General features: G+C 42.2%; 10 protein-coding genes across 10 annotated transcripts; 5 read left to right on the forward strand and 5 right to left on the reverse strand.

Moving 5' to 3' along the window:
• Positions 1-104: 104 nt before the first annotated feature.
• On the forward strand, positions 105-1,095 carry EAE97_002863 (uncharacterized protein; the record flags this gene model as incomplete). Its single annotated transcript, XM_038873375.1, has 2 exons — positions 105-277; positions 330-1,095. 2 exons carry the CDS (start codon positions 105-107, stop codon positions 1,093-1,095), a joined length of 939 nt encoding a protein of 312 aa, XP_038735238.1.
• Positions 1,096-1,715: 620 nt separating this feature from the next.
• EAE97_002864 (uncharacterized protein) lies at positions 1,716-3,281 on the reverse strand (the record flags this gene model as incomplete). The annotated part of the gene is made up of 1 exon (XM_038873376.1): positions 1,716-3,281. The coding sequence occupies one exon, from the start codon at positions 3,279-3,281 to the stop codon at positions 1,716-1,718; it is 1,566 nt and encodes a 521-aa protein (XP_038735239.1).
• A 1,728-nt stretch (positions 3,282-5,009) lies between these two features.
• On the reverse strand, positions 5,010-6,485 carry EAE97_002865 (uncharacterized protein; the record flags this gene model as incomplete). Its single annotated transcript, XM_038873377.1, has 5 exons — positions 5,010-5,435; positions 5,497-5,604; positions 5,670-5,719; positions 5,776-6,205; positions 6,297-6,485. 5 exons carry the CDS (start codon positions 6,483-6,485, stop codon positions 5,010-5,012), a joined length of 1,203 nt encoding a protein of 400 aa, XP_038735240.1.
• A 1,140-nt stretch (positions 6,486-7,625) lies between these two features.
• On the reverse strand, positions 7,626-8,447 carry EAE97_002866 (uncharacterized protein; the record flags this gene model as incomplete). Its single annotated transcript, XM_038873378.1, has 2 exons — positions 7,626-8,355; positions 8,437-8,447. The coding sequence occupies 2 exons, from the start codon at positions 8,445-8,447 to the stop codon at positions 7,626-7,628; spliced, it is 741 nt and encodes a 246-aa protein (XP_038735241.1).
• A 1,535-nt stretch (positions 8,448-9,982) lies between these two features.
• EAE97_002867 (uncharacterized protein) lies at positions 9,983-10,735 on the forward strand (the record flags this gene model as incomplete). Its single annotated transcript, XM_038873379.1, has 1 exon — positions 9,983-10,735. The coding sequence occupies one exon, from the start codon at positions 9,983-9,985 to the stop codon at positions 10,733-10,735; it is 753 nt and encodes a 250-aa protein (XP_038735242.1).
• Positions 10,736-11,309: 574 nt separating this feature from the next.
• Positions 11,310-12,370, reverse strand: EAE97_002868 (uncharacterized protein; the record flags this gene model as incomplete). The annotated part of the gene is made up of 2 exons (XM_038873380.1): positions 11,310-12,129; positions 12,201-12,370. 2 exons carry the CDS (start codon positions 12,368-12,370, stop codon positions 11,310-11,312), a joined length of 990 nt encoding a protein of 329 aa, XP_038735243.1.
• Positions 12,371-12,846: 476 nt separating this feature from the next.
• EAE97_002869 (uncharacterized protein) lies at positions 12,847-13,578 on the forward strand (the record flags this gene model as incomplete). The annotated part of the gene is made up of 2 exons (XM_038873381.1): positions 12,847-12,849; positions 13,051-13,578. The coding sequence occupies 2 exons, from the start codon at positions 12,847-12,849 to the stop codon at positions 13,576-13,578; spliced, it is 531 nt and encodes a 176-aa protein (XP_038735244.1).
• A 1,556-nt stretch (positions 13,579-15,134) lies between these two features.
• On the forward strand, positions 15,135-16,080 carry EAE97_002870 (uncharacterized protein; the record flags this gene model as incomplete). Its single annotated transcript, XM_038873382.1, has 2 exons — positions 15,135-15,178; positions 15,282-16,080. The coding sequence occupies 2 exons, from the start codon at positions 15,135-15,137 to the stop codon at positions 16,078-16,080; spliced, it is 843 nt and encodes a 280-aa protein (XP_038735245.1).
• Positions 16,081-16,769: 689 nt separating this feature from the next.
• Positions 16,770-17,451, forward strand: EAE97_002871 (uncharacterized protein; the record flags this gene model as incomplete). Its single annotated transcript, XM_038873383.1, has 2 exons — positions 16,770-16,828; positions 16,887-17,451. 2 exons carry the CDS (start codon positions 16,770-16,772, stop codon positions 17,449-17,451), a joined length of 624 nt encoding a protein of 207 aa, XP_038735246.1.
• Positions 17,452-18,686: 1,235 nt separating this feature from the next.
• On the reverse strand, positions 18,687-19,887 carry EAE97_002872 (uncharacterized protein; the record flags this gene model as incomplete). The annotated part of the gene is made up of 2 exons (XM_038873384.1): positions 18,687-19,762; positions 19,872-19,887. 2 exons carry the CDS (start codon positions 19,885-19,887, stop codon positions 18,687-18,689), a joined length of 1,092 nt encoding a protein of 363 aa, XP_038735247.1.
• Between the last annotated feature and the right edge of the window lie 2,160 nt (positions 19,888-22,047).

Below are 22,047 nucleotides of genomic sequence, written 5' to 3' on the forward strand. Positions count from 1 at the left end.
GGTGCGGCCGCGTCATAATTTATCTCTACCAACCACAATTGATATTTTGTGAGGCTTAGGACTTGTGAAATTGATCAATATATAAATTGTTACTCGACACAAGAATGGCTATTATTCGTTCTCCAGCGATCCGTCGCATAATCTCGGGTGCGCCCCCTTATCTGCGAGTTTCGCAAAAAAGATGGGCACAAGTTCATGATGTCCGGTTCTTGGCTACTCAGCAATCAGACAGAGTGCTGGAAAAGTACAAAGAGAAGCTTGAACGGAAAGCAAAAGAGTAAGAGGTGAAAATCAGTAGATGCTATACCTGTTGCTTATGCTGTTTATAGGGAAGGTCTGCGAGACGCCAATGAACTGAAAGAAGCCTACAAATCCAAAATCGAAGAGCTGAAAAAGAAAGCTACTGTTGCTATTCCTACTCCTGCGAATGCCCCTCCCACCCCACCACCATCCCCGACCACTTCGTCACCTTTCCCTGCACCTCCACCTCCACCACCGCCTCAAACTCCAGCCGAGAATGTGTCCTCTTCAACTCCTGGATTGAAGACTTTATCCTCATTCCTTGATCTCGAGAAGGTCCGCGCATTTCCACCAGAAAATATTGAAGCACTCTGGCGATACCGACATGCCAGCGATGCCAGATCATTGTGCGCAGTCATACCCCTAGACACGTATAAAACAATTGAGAAGACCGCAAAGAAATTCCCTCACTTCATTCTCCCACTTCCAAAGGAGGGACAAGGTGCCGAAATCCATTTCTTACAATGGACTTTCCCGGCTGAGAATACCGTCACTGTCCTGTTCACACATCTTGCGGAATATAAATTGAGAGGAGAATACAGTCAACCGCATACTACAATCACACATCATTTAGAGTTAGAGAAAGAGAAAGGCTTGGTGTTGTTACAGGGTCAGGTTGTTGAAGGAAGAGGTGTGAGTGTGGATGAAGCGAAATGGTTGATTATGTGTTTGCAGAAGTTTTATGGTCCTGTTGGGGAAAAGAGTGATAGACGTCGACTATTAGAGATGTTTGGAAGAGGCGATCCGGCTTTCAAGGTCGAGGACTTGGTCGAAGAGGCAGAGAAAATTATATAGAGGTGGCCTAGGCATTAACGAATTGTACGATACGACCAGACGACTTGAGACGTGATCTGGGGTTAGAGTTTGGCTGAATCTTGTAAGCATGTAATAATTCTTCTCTCCAATAACAAGCGTCAGTGTGTATGAATGAAATGTGCTGAGTTTGCAAGCTTCAAAGGAAGAGGATAACAATGCCGAAGCTTGAATTTTTTCTCACTTATTCGAATGAATAATACGATATTTCGCATGCATATTTCATCAAACTAGCACTGCAATATAAGATTACAATGCTACTTCAGTAGTATCACAAAATAATATATGTCAGGACGTGGCATGGCATATCCATATTTCCGATTTGTGAAATGAAATGACCCGTTTTTCGAAGTCCTCAAGTAATGACGCGGCATCTTCGATGGTTGGCCGGCTATATCTTGAAAAAACGAGCACCACAACGGATTCAATAAAGCTCACATAAAGCCCAAATCATGTATTGGTAGGAAATTGTTATTCTCAATTGGAATATAGTCTATACAATTCGTCCCATATCTCTCACAATCATATCAACTTCTGCAAAACAAATGCCAGAACAATCTGGAAAGCCCTCCCTCACCCACATTCCTTGAGCCTCCACTACTTTATTTCCAATCCGCCATTCCGTAGGGGTTAGGATCACATACTGGGACTTTGACTTTACTAGTGTTAGTATTGGTGATTTTGGCAACGACTTCATCAGGATCCCCCACATAGAGAATCTCCGCTTCCTCTTCGAATGGCTCGTCGGCCGGTCGCTCTACCGCAACAACCTCATCTCCTCCAAGAGCGGGTGAGTATTTCTCAAGATAGTTGTCAGTATAGTATACTCTCGTATCAACGGCCCCATCCCAATCCTCTTCTAACCAAACCACCGTCCAATCCGCAAAGATCGGTTCCATTTCTAGCTTATCATCTCCTAGAAACAAAACTGCACCGCATTCCTTCAATGAATTCTTGATTCTTATAATGTATCGCTCAGTCCGCTGGTAAAAGTTCGCCAAGATCTCTTTGTCGAAACTTGGGTCTAGACAGCCTAGAGAGTATAAGAGCTCTTGGAAAGCGACAAGGTTGCCTCGTGTTCCAGCTGCATTGTTCACTCGCATCCAAATGGTAATGGCCTTCTTTTCTTTGGGACCAAATGACTTGGCAGGATCTCGAGGTGGCGATTTTGGTAGTGTGTTATACGTTGGATCGAAATCCTGGGTAATACCTTCTGATTCGAGATCTTCGTCGTCATTGTTTGGTTGTATTTGGCCATCAATGGCGTTGTTTCCTGCATTTTCGAGCTCTCTGAGAGGCTTTCGTGCTCTCGGCTTTGGAGGCGGAGTGTTGATTGAGACAAATTGGTTTGTGTGAGGTATTGTGTTTGCGGTTGCGGTAGCGGCTGCGTTCGTCTTGGTCTTGGTCTTGGTCTTGATCTTGGTTCTGATCATTGCCTCATCTATATCGTTTGATCTTTTACGGATTGCAGCGACTTCTTTTTCTGCGAACCTAGATTTGCTGGGCGCATCTTGTGCTGATGGTACTGGTTCCAGTTGTGCTGGTTGTGCTGCCAATTTAGACAATTTAGGCTTTAGAGGAATGGTTTTCCTCACGGTAGGTACTGCATTTTTCTTGCTCTTGGTCTCTAGCTTGGTCTTGCTCGGTGTATCTTCCACGCAGACAGAGGTTGTGAACTTGTCGGACTCAGCACTAACCGGCAAACATTTGTTCTTTGCCTCTTCAGAAGGAGTGACTGATTGTTTTCCGGGCGCTTTGGGAGGCTTTTTTGATACTACTGGGACCTCCTTGACCTCTGTTTTCTTCCTTTTCTTGATTGGCGCATCATCTACAGAGCCAGTTGTGAAAGATTTTGGAGATGGAACGCTGGTTCGCACACATTTCTTCAGACTTGCTTTTTCCAAAGGATCAATTGGTTGTTTCTGGGTCGCTTTTGAAGCTACTTTAGCTGCTTCTGCATCTTGCTTGAGCGTGAGTATGATCTTCAACTTCGGTTTTAGGTTGGTAGTTTCCGTGTTGTTGTTGTCGGTTCTGGTCTTGCTCGACGCGTTCTCTGCAGGAATCGAGGTAGCGGATGTAGGAGACGCGAGATTGGCACAAACGCGTTTAGGTTGACGTGCCTCTGGGGAAGTACTGACGGATCGCTTTTTCGAGACCCTTGGAGGCATCGTGTTTGTAGAATGAAGTTGAATAATTTGATTCAGATACTGTAATCTTTTGAATTGATGATGATAGAGATCAAGTTTTGGTTTAAAAGAAAATGTGTGTTTTGCCATCTAGAGGTAGTTGTTGTTATTGAGATTTTCTGGATTATTCACAGGGAGAGCTACAAGAGGCTCTTGTTAAGAACTTTTTGGAGACGGAGATAGCAGGCTCAAATATTTGGAGTATAATTGATACGGCGACTTGTGACGACCCTAGCATGCGTTTTTTTTTTGTGTTACCAAATTTATTTTTTATCACAGGTGATTGCATGCGGAACTGCAGAAAGTGGAAAGCGGAATAGAAGTCGATCTAGAAGTGAAGAGAAAAGAAATTGAAGTGAATCTTTGAGATGAAACGAGGTTATGTTGGCTACCTACCCGAGGAAGCTTCATGTAGCCGAAGGTGATAGGATTATAATGTTTCGGTGGGGTTTTTCCGATGAATACTTTTGTCCTCATGTCTTGGTTTGAATGTGGTGGATCTTGGGGTTTGGGATGGTATTTGAAAGTCGCGGATGTTTTTTGCCCAGTTTCGCAGAATTATGTTGGCTGTGTAGGTATTCATTTTGAGTCTATAGCATCAAGGTGTTTTGTTTCATACTCGACCAGTATCATCTAATTTGCCGTCATGTTCTTGAAGTTCATTAACGGCTTGCATTTTGACGTTATCATCTCATTAACGTCCTTGGGTAGAAATGCTTCGCATTTCACTTTCGATCTTTCTCTCTGTCTTCTCATGCCGTATTTATGGCTTTTTTTCAGGCTAATATCTCCAAACAAATCTCATCCCGTCAGTTTAAATGTCTGTAGAGGTAGGTGCTCGGTCATGCATGATGGAACGTGATGTAAGCGAGAATGAAGTCACCACATCACGCAGGTAAGATCACCAACAATGTATCGCTCATCTATTAGCATTTAGGTCAAATTTTTTATATGATGTTATGAAAATTTCGCTACTATTACAGTCACATTTTTTATTGCGACATCTTTTCGCTATGATCCATAGACAGTATCTCGCTATGAAAGATCGGTGTTAAGGCTTGCTACGGTAAGACATCCGCTTGTGTAAAACATGTGTGTCTTTTTTGATGAATTCCAAAGTGAGCCGTGACTTCTAGTCTTTATATTGATCGATACTCAGTCAATGTAAGCCATTCAAGGAGATAATCAAATGGTTTGTCAACGATATTTAGTCGGGATGTATACTACACACTATGTGGTCCTGTTATCTATCGGACCAGAGCCACAAGCATGAAAGAGTTTGCAGACTCAGGTGTCGACTACGAGATTACAGAATCTAGATGCATGACTTTGCCAGAATAATAATCACAGTAATCATAGAAGTGCAACAAGAGTAGTTTAATAAAATTCATTTCAATTATGCTGAGTAATTTCGGCTTCCATATGTGGAATAGGTCATGGGTATATTTTGAGCTATCAAAAATCACGAGGAACTTTCTATTGGCGGCTTGAAGGTCAATTTAAACTGTGGGAAGCTATAGTATGCATTCACATCACGATTTGCTTGCACTGATGAATCTGTATATGTAGATATGGTAAATTCAAATACGGACAAGTTGTTCGCATTCCTTATGATGTTTCAAAATCCAGAGATGCAGGAAACTCCAAGTCATAGCAGCAATAGAAAACAAGGAAAAGAAGGCCCACAGTTTCAGCTACTAATAAGAATAGTTATATCAGCCATTCTTCAGGTGGTTCCAAGTCTTCCAGCAAAACGTTCTCGGTCGCCAAACCAGGACAAGCATGATTTCCAAGAGTATCCGCTATCAACTCATTTTGGACCAGCTGAAACATCATTCCGGTTCTTTCTTGCAGCTCAAATGCTCTAGGTCGTAACAGCGGTTCTTTCATACAACATTCCATAATCAATGCTCTGAGCATCTGCGAATACGCATTTTTGATATCCTTCTCATCATCAAGATAATATGCCATGTTTAAACCATTTCTAAGCCTCTCATTATAATTCACCGTGTAGCCTTGGGAGGGCATAAAAACAGCTACTTGGCTGTCCAGTAGGCCTAGCATGATGAGCCCAACCATGTAAACATTAGAGCAAGTTCCGTGGCGTGGATGATCAACGTCAATATCTCTTTGTTCCTATTTGAAGTGTTAATTCTACACATTTCCCTTCCAAAAACTCGATGTTGAGAATTCTTACAGGAGGTCGACATGCTATGGCACCCCTCTCTTGTCTATCTATCTTAGCAGTGTCATCGTTTTGATGCTCTAATCTTCTAACTTCCATTGCATCTCCGAAGTCTCCGATCTGTCAACAACCACTTTGGTTAGTGCACCCAGCTTTATTTTATTATACAATATGCTTGTACATACCTTTACGGCAGGGCAGCGCCTATGTACTTTATCGCAATATCCAATGAGTACTTGAAAATGATTTGTCATTAGCGTTCAATATCTCTAAGACGAGTGCAGTATTTACCATTGCTTGTGATCATGTCATAATGACCAATCTCATCTTTATCCCACAATGCCTTGCTGTGATCTTCCGCTCCACGATCTAATACTGTTACAGCTTGAGCCAAACAATGAAAAACCGACCACATATCAGTCTCCGAGACAGGAAACTTCAGCCCTTGATCGATGTGTTTGTCCAGTAAAGATGATAAAGCTCCCCCGGGGCACATTTCGAGGAAATACATTACATGTCCTCTGTCATCCATTTTGGGGGGACCGTACATATGAACAATGTGCTTCGTCGGAACCTTTCTCAACAGGTCTAAGAAAGCTGCTTCACCTCGCAGACCAGTATAGGAGTTTGGGTATTTCTCATAGCCATCGTACACAAGTTTGACAACCACTTGCTTTAACTTCGGCGCATTTTTTGCCTTTGGATCACCACGCCACTCCCACTATCAAAGGAAATCATCAGCCCAAGTACTTTGGTCTGCACTTCATTTCTAATTCTAGTATTTGATCCTGGCTTGGGCAGATATTACTCACAAGTGAAGCCCCACCCCCGGCGCCCGCACCCAAAGTCTTTGATATTTTCCACCCATCCCCAAGACGATTTTTCCATTGCGGCTCTCTCGTCTGCCATACTTTGAAGTATTCATTGAATAACGTTTCTTTAGCATTCATACCATAACGAAAGTGCTTTTCGATGCTTAGTATGGGAGCTGGTTGAGACATTGCGTTGCTAGTATCTTCGATAATCTGTCAAAATTCTGAAGATGTATCTGATTATCAGGATTTCGATGCTGTTGATTCCGAAAAGGACTTTAGTTCTTTGTCAATATTCTTTATTACGTTTGTTTGTTAAGCATGGAAGGTCGTCGAGCGTGGGAGAACAAAGGGAAGACGACCTTCTCCTTCTTTGACGACACCGATATATTCGAGTTCGAGAAAATTCAATTCGTACTTGAATGATGGGAGAAAATAGTGGCATTATGATATTATAGCCACGATAATTAAAGCTTCTGCGTAGTTTTTTTAATAAAATACACATAATTAATTAATAATTCAAATGTGATTGAAAGGAATATCAAATGCCTGGTCCAATTGACGTTTCGGGATCAGAGAGGTTATTATCGTGTCGGGGCCCTTGAAGAAGATTTTTCTGTACGCTGCGAGAGACCTACAGGTTTATAATGGGTCATATAATATCGCTATTCATTTATATGATTTCTATACTGTATTGATATCAGATAATAACGCCTTCGATACTAGCGGAGAGATGAAGAGTCCCGCTCCCTTCTTTAACTGACGAGGATAATGAAAAGTAGAAAAATCGGGGTTTCGGAGAAAGACACGGGATTCAGACAGGATCTTTGAAAATAGGTGAAGAATATTAAATCTTGCCAACTTGGTGATCGAACATGAGAAGGTGAAGGTAACAGAAGCTTCGGATGATTCGGAGTAGAGACAACTGTCCGGGGAGGATTATACTCTCAATGCAGATGAAAATGAAACAGATGATACACACAATATTGTGTACTAAGATGAAACGGAAAACAATGACAGGATAGAACATGACTGATGTGGCAAAATGATTCACACATGGGTGTTGTTCCAATTTCTATATGATTTTATTTTCAGCTTCTCAGTTGCATGTCTTGGATTGAAAATATCAAGATGAGACAGTGCATCTATTCACAGCATTGAAGAAGAGTTTTGCGGTTGAAGAAATAATGTATTGTCTAGATATTGTAGCCTTAAAGAGCAATTGAAGACTAAGACGCGCATATCATCTCTATAGCGTGAATCATCAACACACGAATTTGATTCGAGGTTTGATTGTCTTTTCAGATAGTGTGGGCAAATGTATGAAAATTAAGGACAGCTATCAAAAGTATCGACCCTTTTTAAGGCAGATGACCTGCTCAATTCATTCTCCTTGTTCCCCATTGTCTTGGACCTCTTAGCGTTCCTATAGCAAATACCATCGGGACTATGAAAATGAAAATCACATGGTCCGAAAGCATCCCTAACACCTTTCGATGCACTAGTGAAATTGACTACAGATTCTCTATGCATAGAAATAATCTGGAAAATCTCTACGAAGAGCTCTGGGCAAGATTTGTTAAGCGGGAGGTATTTCTCAAGAGCCTCCTCAGTCTCAACGTGTATCTTGAAAGCCAGCAAAGCCGAAGCGTATAGTCGAAGCTTACTTGTGCCATGAGTATGATTGTGGATAGATTGAACCGCCGCTGCACTAAAACCTCTGGGGTGTTTCATCATGTGGACTTCCATTATCTTATCTATAAGTTGATCCATCAATAATGTCATGCAAATCTTTTCTGCTAGATAGTAAAGTTTGAGCAGGAAGGAAGTGCCAGATTTTTCGGTATATGGAAGAGCGCCACGATAGAGATATTCGATTAGATCAGCAAAGGTAGCAGGATTATCTTCAGGAAGATACATTTCTCCGTTGGCTGCTTCTTCGAAAGCTTTGTTGAACCCGGCATTGAAGAAATCTGACTGGTCGCACAATATCTTTTTATGAACGATGTACTTCTTTCTCTTGGGTCCAACATATAAAATGACGGTTTCGTTGAGTGCCCTGATGTTAAAAAATTAGCTATCGGCCAAATGAAAGTAGTGCTATCATCCTATCAAATGAGAGGGAATGGAAACGGCTTACTCGGGAGTCATCAGAGGGGATTTGGAGGGGAACTCATCGTGGCAATCGAGAATGGATGTTCTGAGCCTTATTAGTGATTAGTTGGTAAATTGATGCTTGTTACAATCTGATATTGCATACCTCTGGGAATCAATAAATCTTCTCGAAGCCAGAAACTATCCACGATACCTTCTGCCTCAAGACCTTCGAGATGGCGGATAACTTTTTGGTTGTAAAAGGTTGCAGTGGTTTAGTTGATAGATGCAGCCCTGAGCTGTGAGGAATGACGACCCTTGGAAATTGATACTCTCTTCGAGAGCGTAAGGATTTTCGACAATATTCACCTACACAGGCAGGTAGCTACAGCCTCGCTTAAGAGTGAAATTCATCACCATCACAGTAATAAATATATCCAAGATTTTCGTCTGGTGAATTGCGTTTGCTTCTTCCAGGACTTCAAGAATCCAGAAAACTGCTCTCACCGCCTTGGCAGAATGATGAGCCCTTGATCTGCGAGGCTAAAATGGTTCGGTTCGCGCTAGCCGTTGAAGCTACCGAGATCTAACGACATGACGAGTTGAAAGACTACGATGAACAAAAATGCAGCAATGAAGATTCTCAGTTATGAGCTAAAAGGAAAGTGAAACTTCGATGAGATTGTTGGGATCTGGAGAAACATGCTAAGCGGACAATGTTTTAGTTCTGGTATTGTTTGACGATGGCAGTTTGTGTTAGAGGCATTAACTTTATGGTAGTGAAAGTCTATGGAAATAGCTGGCTATCTTCTAGGAAGATCTGTAAACTATCAACACTCTCCCCGCTTTTCCCATCAAGATTGCTCTAAATAACTTGTCAAATTTGTCATTAGGATACCTGGGTAACCTTAATTGCTTAGTGATTGACCGAAATTGTGGGGTTTTTATATATTTCTTTCTCAACTCCGTTATTTGGAGATATTTGGGATAAAATCATAGAATCTAATTGCAAAATCTTGTCAATAGTACCAGTGGTGATTGCTTCTTTCGGCATTGGAGTGATAAAATTGAAAGTCAGAAGTCTGTGGAGATCGAAATCCGAGGACAAGCTTTCATTTAGCTTGGGTCTAGCATTTGAGTTCAACGACTTCATATTATAGGACACTCTAGACTCGAACTAATGCTCATATTTTCTTGATTAGGCTACGAGTCATTTCCACCATAATCCGCTACATATTTTCCTATATGTACCTCAAATGTCCCTTGTACTTGAATCTCATTACAATCTTTCCAGAATTTGCTACTAGTTTGACATTTAGATATATCTTGGACATCACCACATTCAAACCTCGTTACAATCTTTGAAGTTTCGGCAAAAGTTTAACTTCCATCTCTGCATAGATCTCGAGGCCCTTAGCAAAGACAGTAACAATATCAAGAACGATTTCTCACTTCATCAATACCCACAGTCGACAAGGCCAAATACTACAACAACTACCGCAGAAAGACACTTCACACTTGAACCTGGAGTGAGCACATCCGAAAAACCAACATAGCCAAACATACAACACTAAGACTTGATTTCAAGCACCATGAACGATAACTTGTTCAGAGCAATGCGCGATTTTGTCGTAATCGGCAAAGGTGGCATAAGACTCACTTCGCACAGAGAACTTCTCTGTGATCACTTCAAATTCTTCAGAGCACATCGATTGAGACGTGATCCTCTAGAAGTCCCAGCCATGACCGAGAAGATGTTTGATTCTCTGAGTCTATACTCACAAAGTGGGAGCCTAACTCGCTTTGCTGTCACACCCCTCGTTCGCAATACAACTCATACATTCCGAAGCCATACCGGCCGAGAACGTTTCGAAGAACATGCTCAATATCTGCGCGACCTTTACTACGCCGTCGAGCTAGTCGATGAAAAGCCACTTATGAACGAAGTCATGGACGAGATTCAAGACCTTCAAGCTGCTGCTTATTCCTTTATCTCCCCCAGAACGATCCAGGAAATCTACGCGAATACGAAACGATTCAGTCCCTTACGTCTCTATGCTCTCTTCTCAATGAAAAACGAAACTGAGAAACGTACCGAGCAGAGTTATCGTAGTCCAAACGATATGGTGTGGTTCACCTACGCATTCTGGGCAGCTTCTGATGGTGAAAGAATAGATTTAGACGAATTCTGCCCAGACTATGAGTTTGTTGGTATGAAATGGGCATCAGAGGTAAAATTCGATCCCACTATCATAGGTAGCAGATTTGGAGATCACGGCTGCGAATTTCATGAACATGATGACCCTGAAGAAATTGGGAAGTGCGGCCTACTGATAAGTTTCTAGTAGATGAGGGCTGGAAAAAGTGATTCGGATCAGCCTGAAGAGAACATAGTTTTGGCGTATCATGCATTTGGAAAAGGTTAGGCATATTGAGCGATATAAAGGAGAATTTGCATAAATTTATAGACCAAATACAGGGACTGGGTGATTTTCGTACTCTTCATGTCATCTATTAAAAGTCTTGTAATTCCGAGAATAATGAAATCAATATTGGAATTTACTTGCATGCCATTGAAAATCACGCACCTCTGTGTCCACTTTGGCCTTCAAATTTCACGTTATGAAAACAAGAAGATGATCAGGCCACTCGTCCATTCATAGCTTCCTCAGCATTGTATGCAATGAAATGTAAGGAAAAAGCAGATGTGTTCCCGATAACTTACTGCTACCTTTAATTCCTGTAGCTCCCTTTGATTCTTGTAGTTCCCTTGAAATATTAAAGATTCACTAGCGCCGCTTTACTTTTGTACGTCGTCATTTGCTCCTTCCCAACCGCCTTCGACTCCAGAAACGCCATGTATTAACATGAGAACCCTCAATGCGTGCTCATGACAATATCCAGTCGTCTTTGCTTTGTCTAAGCTTCTAGATCAGCCAATAAGTAGCAGATCTCGTCATCTTCAGCATCATTAGCGGCTCCTGAACCAGACCCTGGTTGACCATGAATGTGGAATTGGCATGGATGAACACCTGAACCAACAACAGGAACAACAACAGCACTACCATCAACAGCAACCCCTCCATTCTCCAATTCTTCTTCCTTTATCTTGGCCTCCTTCGCATATTCTTGCTTGGCGTCGCGAATACGAGGATCGGTGCCCTTAGAGAGCTTAACGAGCATTTTCATGAATTCAGTAAAGAAATCATCACTATTCTTAATTAACCACTGGAATCCAGTCGTGTCGAGACATGGGACCATGGCAGAATAGAGAGCATTTGCGGCACAGAACTTGCGAAGTGGAGACTCTGGCTGAGAGTGTTCAAGAATGTTTTTCACCAAAGTAAATGTCAAAAGGGTTGAACTAACAGCAAGACTATCTTGAATTGTATCAATTGTCTTGTTGAGAAAACTGTTGTCCATCTCAAACATCTCCGCAAAGACATAGAGTTGACAAAGCTCCAAAACTCGAGTTCCTTGCTCAGCTTTAGACATGCGGCGACTAACAGCTGGGATGCGACGAGTGTAAAGATACTCATTGAAGTATTTGAAAACAGCGGGACTTGTGTCGTGGATAGAATACATTTGATTACGATCCAAAGGTCCAGAGTCTCTCAACATCTTTTTGAATCGACGGGAAGAGGCGATCAACAAGTTCTTGTGGATGGAAAAGACCATGGTACCGTGTATATCATCAGATGGTCCAACCTTCAACAAGATTGTTTCCATTCCCATTGTGCTACACGCGAAAAGTTAGACTGAGGGCAAAGAGCGGGGGAAGAGGGAAGAATCAAAATGGTTTATACTGACTCTGTGAATAAGACGTCTGGCTCAAGCTTCATCAATGCTGTTGACTTCGATTGCACGGCGGATCTATTGCTTTGACTGGCGCTTTGGGGTTTCTTGGGCAGACCGTTACCTGCAGATGCGTTCCACTGCTTGGTAGCTTCTATTGCGTATTCATTAAGTTGATCAGCCATGTTAGAGTCGCTCAATATATTGCTCAAGGTGGAGGGAACACTTGCATTACCCATCGTGGCGGCAGAATGCAGTAGATACAATTGGATTTGAAACCGATCTTCGTGGGAATCTATCTGTTGATACGACTTGATCACCCGTTCGAGAATCAATGGTTGCTCTGATGAAATATCTGGGTATTGCTGTGTGAACAACAATTAAAGGTTGGTGGGGAAGAGGAAGGGGAAGAGAGAAAGGAACAGGATGAAAGGAAAGAGAAAATTTGGAAAAATTTGGAAACTTTAAGCGGAAGTTCGATGTCCTAAATTCTTTCGTTGATTGAAAAAATTATTATCATTTCGAAAGTGAATCGACTGCCAATTTATTTGGAGGACGAGGCTGAGCTTCGCGACTTTCATCTTGAGAAGAAATTTGTTTGCCTCGAAGTTTTCCTGTCACCACAACTTTGCCAGCTCCCAACCCGCCAGCGTAGGCTCCGATGGTTCAAGAACCTAAGTCACATTGAAATAGGTAATTTCTTCTTTCCTGAATTTCAAGCGTCATCATTAATCATTATTCAAGCTTCTTGTAACCTGGACTCTGGCACATCTCTGATTGATATGACTTCCATGACAGATATCAACCTCGGAAAGTAAGATCAACCAGATATCTTCATTAGATCTCCTCACTAACACACTTCAAGGCTCTGGGCAATGAGCTAGTTACAATAACTATAGCCAAGGAGAAGCAAAAGTTCACTCTCCATAAGCAGCTCCTATGCGAGTCTGTGGAATATTTTCGCGCAGCTTTCTCAGCAGGTGGATTTAGAGAGAGCCAGACTTCTAGTATGGATATGCCAGAGGATGATCCCGAAGCTTTCGAGCTGTTTATTCATTGGCTGTATCGCGGAGAAGTAAGGAGGGCAACAGAACTTACGGATATCGACCAATTTCTCCAGCTTTACATCTTTGCTGAGAAGCTGTGCCTGAACGGATTGGCGAATAAGACTATGGATGCAATACAGGCGATAAGCGATGACTTTAATGAATTCACTCAATGTAGTCTAGAGCAAATGGACGGCGTCTGGAGAAACACGTCTTCTACATCGCCCGTACGCAAATGGCTCATTCTTATACTTGTCTACAATGTTTGGGGTTGGGAGAATGAGGGAATCAGTACAGACGAGAAAAAGACATTTCCGCTGGATACTGAAAAGATAATCTCTCTGTGACAGCTTTTTAAAGACCACGAAGATCTTTATGCGAGTTTCTTTGCTCAAGTACATAAATACGCAGCAGACAATCCACCACCATGCGCATATCATTTCAGCAATTGGAGGCCTTGTGCTTATCACCGACATTCGGAAGGAGAAGTCTGCCATTTTATGACACCATAGTTCAATCTTATTGAGAAGCTGGGGAACGAGGACAAGGACTAGAAATGTCTCGAGGGCCAGATTTCTTTGAAAGTGCATCTGTATGGCTTCAGTAAAGTGAAACATTTGAGGTGGATGTTCCTACAGCACTTTCAATGGCTAGAAGCAAGAAAATTATGATTAATTGTAGAAACATTACAGTGGCTTCTAGATAAAATAGGTTGCTCGCAACTAACAGACGACGAGAGTTGCAGATACATATGGAGATTCGCCCCCATCATCGATAGTCAGTTACTTGAGCTTCTAATAATATACTTCAAGAGTTTACAGTAATATCAAAAGTGATTATGGTCTCAAATTGACATGATGATTTTGTTTGGCTGCTTAGATATTCAAGCAGATAACAGAAGCCAGCACCTTTGATGAGCTATGGGAATACAAGTGTCTCATTACTTAGCTATAGCTTCCATTTCATCGAAGTTAGAACAGAGTGACATGTATATTTCACATACTCGAGATGTTCTTCCTATTATATGCAAGCTCAATGTAAACGATCTATAGACATGTTAAATTATGAGTTTAAAGGTTTTACTGATGCCATCACTTTCCTTTAACACGGCTCCTGACGTCTTTCCAACGGTAAGAGTAACATTTGTATGTATCAATTTCCAAAGCCCGATATCCTCATGGGCCAGTCCAAAAGCAGAGTGGCTCGAACGCTCTTCATCATATTTTACGCCAAGCCAACTTATCTTACTCGCTTGGTTCACCAATTCCACCGCTCCACCCGAATGTTATGCTTCAAGCAGTGAGAGTTGAATAAGCATTTTGACTACTGAAACTTTGTAAATCGCGAATGAACAGAGATTCTCACACTATCAATATAAATGTTCACGTGATAAGGTTATCAGATCCAAGTAGCAGAGCTAAGTAAAAATCAGTGATGTCGTTCTCCTTAATGACCAAACTAAGTCTTGACTATTCCATACTAAAGATACTAGCGTCCAAAAACTCCAACTTCATCGGCGGTTACACACCTCAAAGCCACCATACATGTTCTTTCCAAAGCATTCTTCTGTCACAAATGTAGTCATACTTTCGAATGTTATTCTCCCCATGATATTTAGCTATTTACTAGTCAGATCCAAGGCCCTATACTTACTAGTTTGAAAATTTCACACGAATACTTAGTCTTATTGCTGGAGTATATATTCATTCCTCACCCTCCTGGCCAAAGTTCTATTTTACATTACAAACTGTTAGACATATATACATAAAGATACATCTTATTGCCTTTACTCAGCTTGGGTATATTTAGATCTTTATCCACATCGATACCATTATACGACATAATTCTATCTCATCATTCTAAGCAACACAACCCAGACTTAGATATTCTAAGCTAGTCAAAAATGTCTCCACAAGAAGAAGAATTCAAGATTCTGACTTCCAGACAGTAAGCTTGATTCTTCCTTACCATCGACCTATAGAATATCTTTCATATCCGGGCTATAATCCAAGTTTTACGCTTCCTTGAGTATGCTAATGAAACCAATTAGGAAATGTTCTGACCCAGTAGTATTAGTCGTCGGTCCAGAGAAAGAAGTATTCGCAATCTCTCAAGCCCTTCTCGTCGACTCTATTGAATACTTCAGGATCGCCTTTCTCGGTGGTAGTTTTAGAGAGGGTATAGAAAAGGAAATGTATCTGGAAGAAGAGAAACCCGAAGCCATTAGATTATTGGTTGGATGGCTTCAAAAGTCCAAAGTAACCCTCGACTTCACCAGCCAGACATTTAGAAGTTTCTGGAAGCTCCGTATCAGCGCAGACAAATGGTGTTGTGAACAGCTTGCAAACGATGTTTCCGACATCATCTTAGCTCTCAGAGGATCGAACATCCCCTTCGAACACCGAAATGCATGGAAACTTTCTGATGAAGATATCTCTGACATTTGGCAACTCTCGCTACCAAATTCGTCTTTGAGAAAACTCTGCATCCAATGCTTAGCCTGGGAGTTTCGCGAAGATCTGGATGACCCAAGGAACGGCAACGTGATTGGGTCCCTTATTGTCAACAGACTGCAATCTATTGTCGACGTGCCTGGTTACATCGCCGAAGATATCCAAGCCGACTTTGACCTCACCAAGCCTTGCGATTTCCAACATAAATACAGTACCTCTTGGCATGAGAAAAGAGATCGGGACCGTTGTGACTTTCACGATCATCGTGTTAGTCAAGCAAACTGTGAAGAGGTAAGATATTTTGTTGACACATCTACTGTACTGGATATAGCTGGGTTTGTCATCAGGAAGCCTAAAGTTGAACAGGCTTGGAATGGTAGGGAAGGCGGTCATTAATAGCATTTTCAACTATGGAAGTTTACGACCGTTTCTTATCACAATAGATCCAAGTATTGGAAAAGAAGAAGATCGAGATAATGTGGGTTCCGGTTACAAATTGGGCGGAAAATGCAGAAAATAAGAGTACGGAGGCCTAGGCAAATGTATTTATAACATTTCAGATTGCGGATAATATTTCTGAATGAGTGAACAATAATGTATATAAATATATTTTCCAACCTCGAAAGAAAGAAGTATCTGTATCTAGTTGACTCTGGTGATATGATTGAATAACTACCAGGTAACTCTTAGAGAAGATCATTCCAAGCTCCAGCTCTCTCTCAGTATTGATGCGAGAAAATTGAAGCATTTCGTTCAAACATAAGCGAAGATGAGTGAACTTCCAAATTCACTCTGGTCTTAACCTCACGTTCACTTTTCTTTTTCAATCACCAAACAAACGTGAATTGAACAATCAACTCGTCAATCGCCCATTACAGAAACTCTTCTGATAAGATTGTCGGCGCATAGAGTTTTATATAACCTAAATTTCTTTCCAATCTCGTTATCAAGTCGAAAGGGAGTAAGAAATCCCTTCCGGTCTACCATATTGTAAGCATGAATAAAACAAGATTCTTCTATGACTGATGCGATCACTGACAGCTAGTTGCAGATTTGGGACAATATTACATGCAAAGCGCAGAAACATGGCCTCTACGACTTTGGCAGGTACTTCAGTACCCGTTAAAAGTCCTGCTTTCGAAGCGTGAGCCATTTTTTCCCAAGATGATAGGAACTTAGAGTTACTGACAGTATCATCCTAGTACTCTCGGCACTGAATTTGTCAAACTTATTGTAGGACCCAGAAGAAAAGAATTTGCAGTACACAAGAAGCTCATATGCGACTCATGCGATTATTTCCGAAAAGCTTTCTGTGGACCATTTAAAGAAGCTGGGGAAGGAATCATTTACTTGATAGAGGACAGCGCAGATGCCATGGGATTGTTCGTTGAATGGTTATATCGAGGCAAAATCTACTCCGGTAGAACCCACGCACATTTCAATACTCTCATCAAGCTTTACTTGTTGACGGAAAAATGGTGCCTTTACGAGTTGGGAAATACCGTCATTGATAATATAACAAGCTTACTTTGGTTTGCTGGAGATCTCCAATTTGAGTACTGCTATCTACATCCGGATGTGGTTAACCATATTTGGAACGAGACTGGAGAAAAATCGCCGTTTCGAAGACTTTGCATTGAGCAATTAGTCTGGGATTATTGGGAAGGTGATAAATTCAACATCACTCCTAACAAAGATACACTATCACAGATTTGGAAAATCTGCAGGAATCACCACGACTTCTTCTGTGAATTTTTTGCATACTAGCAGGATTTCAGTCAGGACGAGACACCTCCGATTCCTGGTGAGCCATCAGTTTCATCGAACGATGATGGAAGTATACGGATATTCAAAAATTGCAAATTTCATCGTCATGGTAAAGGAGAGGAATGTGAAAAACCTACACAGGTAGCCGAGGAGCAGACGCATAGCAGCAGAGCGCAGAGTCATGACTTTTTCGCTGAATTGACTCCAATCAAGAATGCGAACGACGATGCTTAAGCATCATGTGGAGAAGTTGAGAGCAGGAATTCATCTTTTGATGTCCAGGTTCATTCGTTTCCTCGAAAGAATGGTTATCACTGCAATAGTCCAGGTTCATGGCAGCCACGTCCTTGCTATCACCATCACAATTCAGCGCCACTCTCCTGCACTTTAAGCAGGCTCATTCAGTCAAAACATGTTGCGTTACTTGATAGCTTGAAGAATGGGTATTTGAACGCTGATTCCGTTTGGGAGGGGAGAGAAATGATTTTTCAATGATGAGTATGAGGCTGAGGTGCGAATAGCGAAGTATTTCAAAATCAAAAGTGTTGGATGTTGATCGTCGAATACACTACAATCAAGTTGAGGCTTTCAATCTCCACAAATATGAAGTGAATGTGGAAAACAATCATCAAATCTCATTACTAAATTAACATTTCTGCTTCCACATCTGCGAAAAGGATTTAGATCTCACGTTACTTGACAAGAGAGGCGGACAGAGAGAAGGGGTCGGGAATTGACAAAGCAGGATATGCATAGGTAGGTACTACTATACCTTTTCGCGGCACCTCAGAAAATTCGAGTCCCTTTCATCTTATACTTACAAGGGCTTGTGCTACCAGGCTCAATATTTACTCATGTGTGGCACTAGCGTATGAGAAAAGATGTGTTACAGATGAGCTCGCATTAATATTCATGAAATACGGAGATACATGAGACATTCAATACTTTGGTATCGAACATCTTCATACATATGGATATATATAGAGGAATAAGAAAGATTGGAAAATTTTTAATAGAATTTGACCCGCCCGCTCGCGCAGTATATGCGTACAATCTAAACAGTATAAAATAGCATTGAAGAATATCCCAACCTTCTTCATCCCATCGCCGCACCATTAAGAAACCAGGAAGCCGATCAAATAAGATAATTACATAATATCAGGCCTCACCACAGAAGTACATCCCATCCCCTCAAGCCCTTCTATATATGTCCCTTCTTCTCCCTCCCTCATCCATTACCACCCTCTCTCTCTCTCCCTCTCCACAAATCTTCCCGCCGAACTTCGCGGCCTCCCAATCGATCCATTATCGTAGGGAATACTACCCCTCCTCCCACCAAACTCCGAGGGTGATACTTTTTCTCTCTCCCTCTCTCTCTCTCGATGAACATTCACTACTCCGACTCCGCTTCCTCTCCTCGCTCCCGCACCATCCACAACTCTATATCCACTCGGCGTAATAGGTCTTCTATCATCCCAGCCCGTTCCCTCTACCGTACGGTAACCACTTTGGACTGGTTCGGGGGTACCGCTCCCTCTACTTCCTCTCCTTGCAAACGAGCTCGGACTCGAAGATGCATGTCGAGATGGGGTACCACGCTCAATAATACGATCTCTTTGGATATAAATTTCCTCTCTTTCACTCCTATCTCTATCTCTATCTCTTCCGCTGGAATCACTCCCTTTCCTACTCTTCCTCCTGGAAACATGGATTGCGCTCGGACTGGATCGCCCGTGGGAATGCGGCGGCCAGTGTTCTTCTTCCACTTTTATTAATTCGACTCTGCTTTCTTCCGGTGGAGTGGGCACGCGGGGAGGTGAGAGATCGCGGTATGAAGGCGCTGGACTTTGGGGCACAATAGATGGTGAGGGCGGGGGTATATGGTGATGATGTGAAGGGGGCGGCGCAACCGATATAGGAGGCGGAGGATATCCTGGGGCATATCCTGGGGGAAATCCTACCGACGCTGGCGGGGGTGGTGGAGGTGGTGGAGCAGCAACGGACGCCGGAGGGGGAACAGGAGTAGCTGGCTTTGGGGTCGGCGGAACAGGAGTGTGAGAACGGTGGATTTCCGTCATGGAGCTAGAATGGCGATGGCTGGGTGGACCGCGGTGAATCTCGGTCATTGAGGTTGAATGCCGGTGAACTTCGGACATGGGTGTAGAAGGTCGGTGGCTGTGTTGTCTGATGACCGTTTCTGAGACGCGGGATACGGGGCGAGATGAGTGGGAACGTCTTTCGCGGACTATTTGAGTGGATTTACGGCGGGGAGCCCGGCGATCAACAAAGACTATATCTTCGTCTTTAGGGACTATGAAGGGGAGCTATGTTAGCATGGAAGTTTTGGGAGAAAATGAAGTAAGAATTCTGGTTGGAACGAAATGTATCAACTTGGGATTGAATGAAAGAGAAAATCTTACTTCCGAATAAACACATTTTATCTTCTTATTTTGTCTTTTTTCTATGTCTGTTTGTTTGCGTAGGTATTTGAAGATATATCTTGTAAATAAATAGAATATTAAACACAATCGTAAATAAATATCTCTCTCGAGGATATAGCTAGTTATATTAATCAATTAAATAATAAACTCAATCGTTTTCATATATTCTAAAAAAAAACTTCTTCTTCACCGACCGAGTACCTACCCTCTATATATATATCTTCATCTCCACCCAGCTGCCATTGAAACCAGTCTCCACACCAACCTACCCTTCACCATAAACCACTTCAATTACCATCAAATATCAAGGCGTGGACCCATCATGACGATGTGCACCTATAGCAATCAACCCCAATCATAATAAACGCATCATTTATTGGAATCCAGGGTCTGAATACCACCAATCCGAACATTGGAACACAAGCTGGAATACGAAAATAGAAGGTCCCCAGGGAAAAGAAAATCCAAACCCAGCCACGGTCACATGTCGATACGATAATCCCTACTCCTCCTGACAAATCCCCGCTGTAGCCCTACCCAAAGAATGATTCGCAGAGACAACTTCCTCGCGAATGATTCTCCATCCGCCGAACAATCTAGGTATATTCCAAGGAAGTTGATCAAAAAATCTAGATCCAGGATTCCATCACTTATCCCGATAATCCAGAGACCCAAACCATTGTGTCTTTATTATCGTGCATGATCTTTCCTCTCCTCTTTTGATTCGTCCCATGCCTCTTCGCACAAAATATCCGAGTGGCGTTAGGCTTGTCCGGGCTAGGGATTCCCTGCCCATCAAGGCCTCGTTGGCAGTTTTTGTGTTCGCCTTGCGCGCAAGGCGTGCGAGAACTAAGCTGTTATCGTACAGTCATGTGATGCGTTTGGCTGGAATCGGATTCCTTGTGCCGATCGCGTATCCACGTCGGCAATCTCGGTACTCGCTGTTGCGTGGGAGAAGGCTCCGTTGGGCGTGGAGGCAGTGAAGATCGAGTGTGCGGTCGATCGCTAACGCGTTGCGTTGCATAGAATGTGTCTCGAAAGTAAGGCTGGTCTAGATGGGAAGATGTCAAGTCGATGAGTGGAGTGAACGGCGGACCGGAGGAGTTGGTTCTGAAAATACATGTTTTCATTTTCATTCTAGATTCGTGAAGAACAGTGATTGCTGTTATTGAACGTTGTAGGGATGTGAGGTTAGATCAGAGATGAGATTACATTTCGCGTGAAAATTGTGTCTATAGTCCAAATCTCAACAAGGTCATCACCCTACTGCAACAAAATGAACGTCGATCAAAATCGGAGTATGCACTCTGTACTTCCTAGCGATATCTCTTTCGTCTCGAGATGCTGCAGGTTAGTAATTCGTCGACAATTCCCGAAAATCACCCGGATCTACTTCAGCTGAACCCATCCGATAAGCTGTCCTTTTATTGAAAAGTAACATTTTCCCTCCACAATTTCTACCTTACATGCTCGTTTAGGATTTGACATTTTCCACCTACGTAATATTACCTTTGATTCGGATAAACCCCTTTTCATATCATTTTTCGATACAGACGACTCTGGAAGCATCTGTTTCTCCGAGGTTTTCCTCCATAACCTTGCAAAATGCAGATTGAACTCTTTTTCGCAGCATCAAACCTTCTCACGAAGAGTCTACATCATATCTATCTTCGCCGCCGTTCAGATACAAGATAGACCACATGGAACGAAGAATTTTTAGTCTTTTTTTTCCCCACAACCTTGATCCAAGTTCATAATTTGTTCACATTATAGGAGGAACCTTGGTTCAAGGATATCGCAAAGAAGTTGTCAAAGACAACCTTAACAAAAGTCTCGGAAGTTTGATGCTCAACGCTCGGGGTACCAAAAGTTGATAGAAGAAGTAGTTGACATAGAGTTTAATGCTATCGCTCTCGGTTCACTTTGCAATCTTTCCTTTAAAATGACCCAAAGCATCCGCCACTGTCATTTTTGGTGCTGAGGATGAGAAGATATCTAAACGAGCATCGATCATAAAGGGTTCTTCGCTTTCTGATACATCTACACATGTTAAGCATTGCGGAATACACTCAAGTTTGTTTGTACGATTCAAAAATTGGCTCAGAGAAGGGAGTTTTTGCTACGACAAGTCGATTGTATTTTTCAAGGAATGTAG

The sequence above is a fragment of the Botrytis byssoidea genome (genome assembly GCF_014898295.1).
Source record: "Botrytis byssoidea strain MUCL 94 chromosome Unknown BBYS_005, whole genome shotgun sequence".
Classification (NCBI taxonomy): Eukaryota; Fungi; Ascomycota; class Leotiomycetes; order Helotiales; family Sclerotiniaceae; genus Botrytis; species Botrytis byssoidea.